The sequence below is a fragment of the Eurypyga helias genome, unplaced genomic scaffold, assembly GCF_000690775.1.
Source record: "Eurypyga helias isolate BGI_N326 unplaced genomic scaffold, ASM69077v1 scaffold15291, whole genome shotgun sequence".
NCBI classification, from domain to species: Eukaryota; Metazoa; Chordata; class Aves; order Eurypygiformes; family Eurypygidae; genus Eurypyga; species Eurypyga helias.
In genome coordinates this window covers 10,276-24,033 of record NW_010232946.1, presented here as the reverse complement: position 1 = coordinate 24,033, position 13,758 = coordinate 10,276, and the positions used below count along the sequence as shown (strand labels likewise).

Here is a 13,758-nt window from a genome sequence, read left to right as displayed (position 1 = left end):
GGAATACATCCCATTGTCTGGGTCCTCATATGTCTTATTTTCACAGTATCAAAGTGCACTGATGTCTCCTGGGAGGTAAATTATGACAACAAATCTTTCTGTGCTTACAGAAGTGATGATATGAACAGCAGCCATCCTGAATAAGAGGAAAAGGAAAGATATTTTCTATGACCTCCCTAGGATATAGATTAAAAATTTAGAAGATCAGTTTATCTAGATCTATTTACAGAAGCATGTACTGTTGTTTATGGTCTTGGTACAATGCTGGGAATGAAGTTCATGCATTTATCATATTTAGATATTTCTAAACACAGAAATTCAGTGTTTGTTAACACAGATAAAAATGAAATAAAGTTTGATGGCAGAGACATACCACATGAACACACTCAATCAAGGAGCAACTAAAAGAGACCTAACTACTTATTGGGGGAAGAAAGAAATTGGTTGGACACAGGACATAAATTCTAGTACAAAATTAATAAATTAATTTCCCCAAAGGTAGACAGTCCTTTTCACAGCTGGAGAGACAGGCAAGCCTCTCTCTTTGGAGTAAGCCAAAAGAAAATGCATCTCTGGGAAAGGGAAATTAAGTATCTCCATCGCCCATGAAGTTTTGCAACTATGAAAATTAGGTTAGAATAGCCATGAAAGTGAGTCTGCTCCAACAGCAGAGTCACTTTATTAAATGCAGCTTGAAACACAGTCTGTGCAGAAAGATGAAGATCCTAATTTAACACTTATCTGGAAAAACCTGTAGAGCAAGTTGGTTAAAAAGGGGAAAAGGCAGATATCCTTCAGACTGCATCAAATAAAAGCAGGCTGAAATGTGGCCTTCTTTTCCATTTCCTCACCTACATTTTCATAAATGTTTACAACTATGCTGTCCGCTGGAGGCACTGCAAACTGTTTGCTTTGTGCTTCAGGCTGTCTTGAGCGCATGCTAGCGGCATGACTTCTGGGAAGAACAGGATAATCCTCACCCAGATGCAGAAATCCTGAGGCTGGTGTCTGCGGGAGTCCGAGGCAGCGGTGTGTGCAATCACAGCAGTCCCTGGAGTCTGGTCGTGCTGTCAAGGCAGAGCCAAGCCAAGGGGCTCAGGCTTGAATCCATCGAGTGTCTTTGGTTAGTTTTTCCTCTGCAGGCGCAAATTTCTCAGTATGGCCTCAGATCACCCTAATCATTGGTGGAAACTCGGAAAACTTTTCTGGGCATATCCTAGGTGTGCGAACAAAGGGAGCCTTTGATCCATTAGGGAGAGTGCTGTCCTGTGGCCACCAACAGACACAGACTGATTTCACTGATCTCTTCACATTTCAGCTGTGTTCTTTGTTTTACTAACATGTCCGACGAGGGTGCAACTTCTGCAGGTCAGAAAACTTGAATGTTGCAGTAAGTCATACCGTCTGCTTTGTTGTTTTCACCTCCACAGCTTTACCATGAACACCTACCTCTTTGTGTATGACTTAATGCAATTCTGTGGACATTCCTGGATATTTACAAATATGATCATCAGGTTCATGTCTTTTGGAAAAGGTAGGATTCTTTCCATATTTTCCTTAAACACTGTAAGACCCAGTGGCTCTTACACTGGCAGAGTCACTGGCACACACAGAAACATCAAACTGGAGACAAAGTTAGGATCCTGAATACGTGTACATCCGATACCAGGGGCTCTAACTGCAATTAGAAAAACATGGTTTCTTCCATTAAAAAGGATGAACAAAATCCTGCTACCTACATTGTGCCTGTATCACATCAGGAATGAAGCTCTTGTTTTGCTCGTGAGCTTTAATATTCAGCAGCATTTTAGTACACCTGACTTAGACTGAGACCTAAATGTGACTAGGTCCAGTCACTATGGTGAATATTAGTATTATCGAAGCTACTAGGAAGGAATGTATTTGTGGTTATTTTACATGATCTCCCAAAACATTACAACAAATTTCTCCTTCCACTGCCTGGAGCTAAAGCACGAAAATAGAAAACTAGTGACTGGAAAGTTAAAATTATTTGTAACAGGGACAGTTGCAGGCACATAAAGTACCTATTTCGTGGTTTGCTTGTTTTAGGAAGTGCCACAGGCACAGATGCAGGCAGAAACTCAACATCTCCTCATGTTTAGACATTCTTCACATGTTTCCTCAACATTTCCTCATATTGAGAAATATCCTAAAGCAATATCTCTAAACCAACACATCCTGCGCAGTGTTTGCCAGTGTATCAAGTACAAGGGCTCCCATTCTTTCCCCGGCTTCCTGCCTCTGTGTCAGAGCCACGCATGGAGTGGGACTGCCTCCTCCCCTCCCTGAAGTTTTCTTCTGCTACCTAAATGTTTGGTACCGTATGAACCTTATTTGTCATCTCCAGTCGTGACAGGGCAAGAGCAAACCCAGTCGTTGGTCCAGACTTTTACTACATAACCACCCTCTAACTTCCCTCTTCACTTGGTCCGCAGATTCGTTGGCCGACACATTTTACTCCATAGGACTTGTGATGCGCTTTTGCCAGTTGCTATCTATGTTGGAGATCCTACACATCCTCATGGGCATTGATAAGAGCCGTCTGTTCCCCAGGTTTTTGCAGGTGAGTCCATTTCTCTAGACCCTCCTTCCATGAGCGGCACGCTTCACCCATGGCTGCCCCTGGGGATGAGGCCGGGCTGAACCACCCCGAAGGGTCGAGCTGTACCCTTCCGTGGGGAGCGTGGCCTGTGAACGGCTTGCTGACTGCAGGAAACGAGTCCTCAGAACCGAGCTGGGACAGAGCGGGTCTCTCAGTGTTTTTCGAGTGAAACCGAAGAGCGAGGGCCCCACACCCAGCCCACAACCGCAAGGACTGGGGAAGATGTCCAGAGGAGCAGAGAGAAACCTGGAGAAACAGGGTAGCCCCTACTTCTGGGGTACCATAGGTAGCTGAGGATACTACCTCCCCAGCTAACTTCTCAGAAGACAACATTTCAGAGCCTAAGTTTTGGTAGCTAATTATTTCCCATGCCATTTCCTCACCGACGAGTGTAATTTATTCTGTAGACAAGAGCAAGGCAAGATTTTGTGGGGCAGCAAAGGGGTGGCAGAGAGATAACCACCAGCACATCGAGCCTTCTGAAACAGGGTTTGCTGGTGGCCACAGAGTGTGGAAGGAAAATAATTGATTAAAAAAGATAAATTAAGGGACTGAAGAAGAATGAATGTTTGGAAGGAAAAGAAAGAATTGCCCTGTTCGCCCTCTCAAACCCAGATACGGACAAATTATGGCAACATCCAGAGGTTCTGTTGCTGTCAAGGGGTTTACAGGGCGTATGTTCAGCTGTAGGCAGAAAACCAGACGAAAGATCACATGCTATAGCAGAAAACAAGATGATTCTCTGACGTCGTCCTTACCACACTCTTGTTTTCTGTTGGAAGTTAATCTCAGGTTTGTGTATTTTTCTTAATGCACTGGAAAAAGTAAAAATGTTGACTTGAGTTTACCTTCAAACCTTTCCAATGCTTAATATTTGAATAATGGTGAAACTGGTATTGCTCTCAGCAGTCAAAAGGTAGAAGACTAAGCGTACTTAGTTATGTTTTTAGTTATCTGGATAGCCCATTTGTGTCAAATGACATACAGCATGGGTGAAGATGTTCCTCTTTTTAAATCTCCATTATAAATTGACTAATACAGATCTCTGTTCTTTATGCTGCTCACTAAGTAAGGAAGCAAATTTGTCAAAATGCAATCAACTGTTTTTCCCTACCTAAATCTTCATGCTTTTTCAATAATCTGGGGGAGGGGGAGGAAAGAAGTATTCTACCTAATGCGTCCTGTAACAAATCTCATGCCATCTCTTGGAGAGAAGAGTCATTAAAGCAAGGCTTGTCCTGGCAGAGTTCACACATTCCCCAGCCCTGACATAGTCCATTCCCTTCCTACCCAGCCCTACAGAAGCAGAGATCAGGGAAGCTTGCACAAACACTGCTCTGCATCAACACGAAGGACGCTGGGTATGAAACGGATATTCTGGGCAAGTGCCATGACTGCGGTGCTCTCCAGGGCAGCACGGAAAAGGCGGGCCAGGGAATGATACAGCAGTGTGGCTCCAAACATTTGCCTCACCACCGAGACAGCTTTGGGCCCTTCCCTGCTCTCCTCACGTGTTCTCCCACGGCACACATACCTCTCTTGCCTTGACGTTAGTAGTCGTCTCACGCTTTCCAAGCAAGGAGCACAAGCTCTTCGGTGTAGACTCTGCTCTCGCCTGGGATGCTCAGCTTTTGCTGTGAGAGTACAGGTTAAGCAGCTCTGTGCCAAGACGTAACCCCACCTGCCTTTTAGGGAAAAAAAAAAAAAAAGGATATGTTTTCCACAATCAACTGGGTAAGGGCAGTCAGGCCTACCTTACTGCAGCCTATCAGACCACCGCACATAGTCAGGTAACGCTGCAAGAACTGGACAGTGGCTGCCCTATTCTGTGTTCCCATCACCTCTTCCGACTCCAACCCTAAAACATATCCCTAGATGGATCCCTCAGGTCATGAACATATCTACAGCGAAGCTCATCGCAGGTGATCTCTAAGAGATCAGGTGGCTCTGGCAATGCCATGGGTGGAGGTAACACCACCCTGAACAAAACAAGCTACAAAGTTCCCCTATGGAGGTTGGTTATTTTGTAGGCATTATAGCAGAGACAAGGTTTAGGCAGTTTGAATGAAGGATTTCCACCCAATATTCCATTTATCGTGGTTTAGTAGCATTTACAAGGAACACTTTGAGATACACATTACATTTGAGATACACGAGATAGTGGAAAAGCAAACTCAAGAGGTAATTTCTGGAAAAACCCATTCAGGATGGCTTCACCGCAGGACAAAGCCTCAGGCCAGCAGGCACCTGAGAAGGTTTAGGTAGGCTGAGTTACACCATGAGAGAAAGATGAGACCTGTGTGATGGATGCTCTGGAGGAAGGGAAGACACGGGAGGTCAAAAAGTTGGTGCAAAGGGATGTCTCTCAAGGACTGAATGACTGAGAGGAGGACAGGAGAACATGTCACATGTCACTGCAATTGCCCAAAGAGAGGATAATGGAATTTAGTTGTCTGACCAGGGAGCAGATGCTGATGGGATCAGTATTTTGGCCAGGGAGAGTAGGAAAGATGTAAGAAAAGACTGGTGTTTTTGTGAAGAAAACATCAGTTCCTCATCCTGTGCAAACAAGATTGCATTTACCTGACCCAAAGCAATGTACCACGGCTTTGAGATAAAAACATTAATTTTTAACTTAATCTAAATATTTAGTGCCACTTTTCTTAATTTAGTGAATGTAAAAAAAAAAAAAAAAAAAGTAAGGAGCTATGTAATGGTTTCAGATACCAAGTACGATACTGCACAGTCATGGTTATTAAAAAGTGGAAGTGAATGTGCTGCTTGCTCCTGCCCTAACCTCAACTAGTCTAATATGCTCTGTTTCACTTACTTGCTTCAAATGCCCAGGCTGCCTTGTGGAAATTTATGCCATTCTACAGAACTTGTTATATCCTGTGAGAGACCAGGGCTGGGAGAGGAAGGAAATTCCAGTTTGATCTTAACACAAAGAACAAGAAGGAATGAGAAATGAAACTATTTTATTTACGCTTTGTGAGGTGTGAGCACATGCTTCCTCTTCATGAACATGAAAACACAGGAATTCTAGTTTTGCCTTTTTTTTTTTTTTTTTTTTAAGCCAAGAGACTAGCAATAGAGAATACCATGTTTTTATTCACGCAAGGACAGACCATCCATAGAAAAAATGAGCTGTGGCTGAGCAGCAGCATGTGTTTTCACATATATGTGTATATATATATGCGTGTATGCACACACACACACATATGCCTGTGTATACTTATATTAGTGCATGATTCCATGCATATATGTATGCAGATGTGTGTGTAGGGGCACAGTAGCAAGAGACCTTTACTGCAATCTCCTCCGTTCGGGGGAGCACCCTGCCTTGGCACCTGTTGCAAAGGTCGCCAGCCTCTCCCCAACACCTACACCTACCTTCACTTTGTGTGGGTTACCTAAAGGTACGAGCACTATGAAAGCGGAGCACACTGTAACTAAGGGGAAGAAAGGCAAGCAGGCAGGCAACCTACCTATTCACACAGCCCAGGGGTAGGATGCCACTGCCTATGTTCGTGAGGACATCATGGTTGCCCTGAGCAAGCTGCCCCGCAGATGTGCCCCAGGGCAAGGGCACGGACGGTTTTGTTTTGGCCTCCAACAGCCGCTCTGCTCATCCCACCGCTTCCTGGCTGAGACTGTGGTCCAACAGGAGCAGAAGACCTGCAGGGCACCTGCTCCGATAACTCCAGGTCCCTGCTCACGCAAGTGCTTTGCCTGCTCCACAGCATCTGAGTGCTGAGCTCCATCATCTGCAGCTGTGAAGCCGAGTGCCTCCACTGCTCCCCTTCCCAGCCTGGAATCCCTGACAGGGGAAGGCTGCTGAGCCCCAGCTAGGTGGTACTCACTGCCTCTGGTGCATCTGCTAGGTCCCTGGGAGAGAAAGACATCCACAGCCTCGTCCACTCCCAGACCATAAGGCTGAACTGGGGGTCTCTGAAACCACTCTGGCTCGTTGGGCAGTGCTCATCCTTTTGAAATTGGGGATGGTAGCTACCCATCCACCGCTTATCCTTCTCTTGCACTGAAATGGGATCACCTGATCACTGACCCATGCTGTTTTCTAGCACATTTCCGCCCAGTCACCTCTTGAAGACCAAGCGACCATTTGGAAAATCTGCCATCTCTCCCACCTTAAAAAAAGTCCACCTTTCCGTTACCGTGATAAAGCTTTGGCCTCTTGGCAAGACGATTCCCTATGGCAATTCTCTGAAATATCTCTCATATGAACAACATTGCAGAACTCTCTCCACGTCTGATTTTAGGATTAGTAACAAAACGCCCACACCGCCAATGCCGCACTCCTTCACCAAAATCCTTTTAACTCAGGTATTTATTCTCTCCAGTACACAACCCCATTCAGTGCTCACACTGCTTTTACCTTTGTTTTGATTTCTCTCTTGTGATGGTTGTCCCACCAAGCTTCTCCTATCTCTGTTGGATCTGGTTTCAGATCCTGCATCAATACTTCCAGTTCCCCCATTTTCTGGGCAGGTTCCTCAGCATCAGCGTAGAAACACAGGACTTACTCCCTCTCGCTCCCCGTTTCCTGGCCTGTCTATACAGAAGTCTGTCAACATGCGACCTTCTTAGAAATCAATTCCACAGTTAGGAACCAATGGGATGAGCAGCGCAAGATGTCAGCACGAGATGTCAGACCCTCAGTGTTCTTCACAATGAGGAACCGGATCCCTAGGGGATGGGCACGCTCTCTTTCTGAATGAAAAATTGCTCTCATGTAATTTTGCCGAATAGCGAAGCGATGGCTTCTTTATCCGACAGATGTGGTTTGCTGAAGGAGTCTGTAGCCAGAATGTTTCACGCAGGAACTGGTAAACTTTATGAGGCAAGACTACTGCGCAAACTTGCTGCCAGGTTCATATTTAAGGCAGGAGTAAGGAGAAGGGGGAAACCACTGAAGAATGACAGCACTTATAATAAAAATCACCTTGTTAATCCATTTAATGACTTTTTACAGACTTGACATCTCCGCTTGTAAAAACCATTAAGCGTCAGGTGTGTTACGGAAGAGATGGCAGTGGGTATAAAAAAAACACCAGTGAAGCTCTACTGATTCATACCAACTGGATAGATAGGTGTTCTCTCCTTCAACACTTCCAAACGGAGTGTAAATCAGAGCAAACCAGTTGCATCCTGGGAGAGTTGCACAACAACTGTTGGCAGTACTGAACACTACAGAGACGTTTGTTTTACAGGGCATGGATGGTGATGGGAAACTTGTCCAAGAAAGCTGCAAAGAGACACACTTACTTTTAATTTATTGAGCTTTAATATTGCCAAAATATTTTTTTAAGCTGGAGGCAGTGCCTGTTTAATCCACTTTTATAACTGTCCCTTTGTAAAGACATACTTCGTGGGACGGATGAGGTTCAACCACTAGAAATATGTTATGACATAAATATCAGGGCAACAATTCACATAAATGACAAGCTTAAACCCACTTCTCCTAGCCAGGAATAAGAAAGAAAGGCAAATAAGGAATTTTATTTTTCCTCCTCCTTTCTGCACATCTTACATGAGCGAGACCCCTCGGGACGCAGATCTCCAAGTTCTGGAAAGCAGATCAGGGACTGTGAGACGAGCACTATCTGGCACAGCCACCCAAGGGTTCTGTGCCCCACAGCCTCCTGTGCAGCCCACAAGCCAGAAAGCTTACCCCACTGCCAGCACCCCAGGCACGGGGGTGTGGTGGAAGAAGTCATGACTTCCACAACCTCAGCCAGCTCATCCAAGGGTTTCCTGGGTTACGAACCAAGCCAATCCATCAGCAAGCAAACCTCCACCCTTACCATCACAGTCCTGCAATGCTGCCACCAACGGTTTCCAGGTCTCCAAGGTAGAGACCAACGGGGTCTTGCACAAAAGCAGGGCAAGAAGTAAAAATGCTCACTGGAGCACTTGTGTAAAGAAAACTGGATTCACCTGTGGCGTCCCATTTTGCCAAAATGGCACAGAAATGAGAGCTATGGAAGGTGCTACCTGAATTCACAATTATTTTTTTCTTTTCAGATCACTGAGAGAATAATTGTTTTATTCGTTGTGATCAACAGTCAGGAAGAAGTTCAAGGGAAATACGTCGTGTGTGTTTTATTTTTCCTTTGGAACTTATTAGATGTGGTCAGGTAAGGAGTCAACGATGAAACCACGAGGGGAAAAATGGTCATTCTTGCGAGAACCACCACAGACCTACTGTGCTGCAAGATCATTTAGTTATTTCAAAATTGGTAGAAAAGCATATTATCCATTTTAAATAAACACTTGGACCTTACATGCTACTCTCTGATTTTTATAAAACTCCACATTGTTGAGAGGCAGAGTGATTTACAGATGTAAATTGTTGCATTAACATTTGTAGATCAAAGGCTTTGACCTTTTTAACAAAAGTTCAGAAGGAAATCCCCACTACCTCCTGGGGAACAGCAATTTCCGAAACTGACTGACAACCCCAGTGCTTTAATTTATTATTACTATTTTTTTAACATGTGACTTCGATCCAAGATTGACAGCACAGTAAGGCAGCACTGGCAGAACTTCTTACTGAGATGGAAAGCCTATTCTGGGTTAATTGCACCGTGCTTTCCAAAAAGCTATGAAATCCTGCTGCAGAGACTGAGAATTTCTGTGCAGTAGGGCATGTATCACACTGCAGGGACAACACACATGAGGCAAAATGGATAGGAAAACAATTCAGGGGTTTTATCTCAAAATTTCTGTATGGTGGAATGTTATCCGTATCTCTCTGTGGTAAAAGTATAATGGTGAAAATACCACATTACTGACTTTTGCATTGATACCTGAAATCTGTAACATTCCTCAAATGTCACTATGGACCTAAGCTCCAGACTTACCCCAGGGAAGACACAGGGAATGAAGAAGCATTTTAACAAGACAGAGCCCTCATGGAAATCTCTGTGTGGGAGCAAAATTTTTTCCTTTATCTTTTTTCTTTCTGCTATTGTATATACATTGCTTTGGGGACTGACTGGGGAATATGTATTTAGACAGCAAAGGAAATTTATGTTGTAAGAGAGACCTGAAAAAGTAAAGTGTCAGGTAGCACTGATAAGATTTTAAATCAGCTTCAGGGTACGTGTACTATGTATGCTAATCCAAATAACTAATACTAGTAGTTTACTCCATCCTGTTTCTTTTCGATTTTTGTAAAGCTGAATGAAATAGATGACCCTAATCCCAAAAGAAAGGGTTCTGTGCAGCTGGAGAGAGGCACAGAGAGTAAACAATATTGGCTGTAAAGTCCTGTCAGTGTGTTAACAGTCCTATCAAATGCATCACTGTGTTCTGTAATTGCTAAAGAACACAGATCGGCGTCACAGCAGTAACAGAGGCTGCTTAATAGGCAAGATGCTGTGGTCTACAGCAGCAAATGACCACCTCAAACAGTAATGCATAGTACAACTCAGGTTGCCCAGAGAAGCTGTGGATGCCCCATCCCTGGAAGTGTTCAAGGCCAGGCTGGATGAGGCTTTGAGCAGCCTGGTCCAGTGGAAGGTGTCCCTGCCCATGGCAGGGGGGTTGGGACTAGATGGTCTTTTAAGATCCCTTCCAACCCAAACCATTCTATGATTCTATGTTCTTCCACATAGTTCTTCAGGGACATAAATATCCTGTGCATTATGGCTAATGGTATACCGAGAGCAAATTCTGCAAAGTTTTGTGTATCTGATTGTTTCTGCTTATACCATAAACAGCCCAAGAGGGTGTAGCTGTTTCCTTTTTGTATTGGATTGAGATTATGTATTAAAGGTAATAATAGAAAAATGGAGACAATCCTGAGGTAGCAGAGGGCAAGCTTGATAGAAGATGGCATATTTGTAGTCTATCAAACTGTTCTACAGTCCAGGAATGATGCAAACTTAGTCAAATGAATAAGAAAGGAATACAGCAAGTTTATTTAATGTTGTTTCCACATGTCAGAAACAGTCACGGCTAACAGCGGCTTAAAAAAATCCTTATTTTCGTATCTCTGGCAAGATCACAGGGCAAAAAGCCTTTCAGGTGACCCAAGAAGTGATCAAACCTGTTTCTCCAGAGTTTGGAAAGCTGCTGTACCAATTCAGACCAAACTAGCTAGGATTTGTTTACCTTGGGAGACTAAAGCCCTAGGCATTCCCGTCTCCCAGTGAGCAGCCACCACCACAAGAATGAAATGCCACAATACACTTGAAGGCAACTACTCTTTTTGCACCTACTGCCTCTTCTGAGGTCCAGGGGACAAGCAGCCGTTACTACGTAAGATTTGAGTACCTGCAACTGCCTTGCTGTTTACCTTCCCTCAGCAGTGGTTCAGCTAGCTCAGCAGTCATAAATCCGCATTTTCGCAGTCCCAAACAACAGTCGGATTCTGCCTGCCCCTCTCCATTATAACATCCCTACCTGAAATCCGCAGTCTGATGGACCAGTATGATATCACGCTGGTTTCTGACAGAGCCTGCGGGCTGGAGGGCTGTGTTGCTCTCTGCCTGCTCCAGGGTAGCACCACAGACAACCCTTCCAAAACAATGAAACACCTATTTTCAGACATCAGTCAGGGCCTGCAACACAACTGCTGCAGCGTTGCTCTGAAACTGTCTCGGGCAGCTCCAAGATCTTGTACAGTTCCCTTGGATTTCTCAGTAACACATCTTTAAAATAAAGATGCAATCACTCCCCCGTGAGCTCATCCGCTGTCCCTCTTGCTGCAGGTACACGTACAACATGTTAGCAAGGACGGGAATATACTACTTACCACTGACGTGGCTCAACTTCTCATTGTGCATCCTGCTCTATCCCCTTTCAGTTCTGGCTAAAGGTAAGGAGATGGGAAAGGTATCAACGACCTGCTTCCTCAATCTTCTTCAATAAGATTTTTCTTTTTTTTTTTTTTTTTGGTGTGTGTTGCCAAAGCAGTCATAAATATTTATGTACCCTCACATTAGCCTTTACGTCACCTACCTTTCTCTTTTTCGTACTTTTTTCCTGAACAGGGGTTCTCCAGGATTTGTGTTTCTTTAACAGGGTTTCTCCGGGATTTGTGTGCCTGTTTTGGTTTTTTTAGCAGTATGGGAAAACATCAATTTTTCTGGGTAAAGCAGGAAAACAGCCCCACAAAAGACAGAAGGATTCCCCCATTACACACTGACCACACTAGATGGCAAGCCCCAAAGCTGCCTTCTCCCCCACCTCTGAAGCTGATGTTACTGGCTCAGGGCACACGTAGCAGCTTATCACACCCACACCACGAAGCGCGCCCACGGAGATCACGTAGAAATCAGAGCAACTACAGGAGTGACAGAACTTGTTACTGAGTAGGAAATACTTAATTCTAGTACTGAGACCAGCAGTACCTCAGACCTACAAAACTGGGCTCACAGAGAAAACGTGCGTATGTACGAGTGATGCAGTAAACTCAGCATATAATACAGCTTTCTGTGCCTTACAAGTAACTGATTTTTAAATGAAGCTTTTTGATGGCCTGCCACTTCCTTTTGACTATGATGTACCATATTATTTTACAGCATTTGCAATTTGTGTGTCACTGCCTTATTTTGAATCCTTCGGCACATACTCCATCAAGCTACCACTTCCCTTCGCCTTCTCAATCCACTTCCCCTATGTTCTGAAAACGTACCTGCTAGTCCTCTTCACAGGTAAGTATCTCACCTTCCAGAAAGCTGGGTTTCTCAAGACAGGGATGCCTATGGCAACAAAAATATCCAATCAGTGTAGCTCCTTTCACAAACCGTAACCCTCTGCCACATGCCTGCAGACCACTGCAGGGAAGTTCATCACCAGCTGTTTCGTTTTCCAGTGTCTTTCAAATAGAAATAATTGAATCTGGAAGAGACACTGTGTGTATGAGGCATAGAAATAAAAACCCAAAATACAAAAATTGCTTCTGTGATCCTGGTCTTACAGCTACTTGCCGAAGTCTGCCTTTTTTTTTTTTTAAAATCAATTCCCATTTGATCATACCCTCATTCTGTGCAACGCCCTCCTCACTCATTCCTCCAGGCCGGTATGAGAAATTATACCTAAATTAAGACTTGTAGTGTTTGATTATCCAAAAGGGTGACAAAAAAGCCCACCCCAAAACCTGCATGTTCCTGCATTCTCCTTCTCAACAAAATACTTTTGAAGAATCCGAACTGAATTTGGCTTCATTACAGCCAAGTCTTCATTCTGTCGTTGGCTTTAATGCTAATTTGAAGGATCTCATCTTTGTGATGCAGTCTTCTGTTCCCAAGTTCACGGAAGGAACTGTGCAAGGTTGCCAGACAAAGGCTTGTTCTGTTCCTTCTAAACGAACTGAAGGCACTTTGCACTCTACTCCTTTGTTCTTACACCATTTTGTGTTTTGATCCAGGTATGTGCTTTATCATCCAGGACCTCTTCTCTGAAAGGAATGCACACCTAGGGACAGGCAGCATCAAAAAGAAAAGAAGCTAGGTTGGCTATTCTTTTTGGAAATAATAAATATATTCCCAGTGGGCTAACCCATAGGTTAAAAAGAAACGAGACAAGGATTTTCAGTGCAAAACTCCTGTTCGTATGTACATTACCTGGCTGGGTAGAATTTTCAGAAAAGAGAGGTCTCTTTAAATCACCTCAAAAAATGCAGCAGCACAAAATAACCAGTTACTTTTGAAAGTTTTGACTTCAAATAGCAGGAGTTCTGAAAAACGAGCAAAAAAAAAGAATTAAGGATACCTCATATTCTGGCCCAACATTCACTTCTCCTAACAAGATTCCAGAAGATGCATCTAAACCACAGAGGCAAGCAATCAGGTACTCATCTGCTGTATATTCAAGGGGACAGTTAAGGGTCAGAAGTAAAAACTTGCAATCACGTGTCTGTCAGACAGGAAGGATCTCCCCACAATGATTTTTGCCCGTGCTGAACAGGAGACGGGCACAAGAAGTGTGATGTAGTCGGGCCAAACACATGTCGTTCTTTAAAGGGAACGGAACGACTACCAAAAGTGACATGCAAAATTCTACCTGTTTTACTCAGCCATCCTGATGCTTCTGTACGACTACCTGTGAGAACGCAACTAGAATAGAGTGTCCGAGGTTGGGAATGAAGAATATAGGCAGAAACA

The 13,758-nt window shown here is 44.0% G+C and overlaps 1 protein-coding gene across 1 annotated transcript; it reads left to right on the top strand.

Moving 5' to 3' along the window:
* Window positions 1-1,427: 1,427 nt before the first annotated feature.
* PTPLAD2 (protein tyrosine phosphatase-like A domain containing 2) lies at window positions 1,428-13,342 on the top strand. Its single transcript, XM_010161580.1, has 6 exons — window positions 1,428-1,534; window positions 2,457-2,584; window positions 8,669-8,781; window positions 11,362-11,468; window positions 12,175-12,306; window positions 13,023-13,342. Exons 1-6 carry the CDS (start codon window positions 1,438-1,440, stop codon window positions 13,103-13,105), a joined length of 660 nt encoding a protein of 219 aa, XP_010159882.1. The 5' UTR covers window positions 1,428-1,437; the 3' UTR covers window positions 13,106-13,342.
* The last annotated feature ends 416 nt before the right edge of the window (window positions 13,343-13,758 follow it).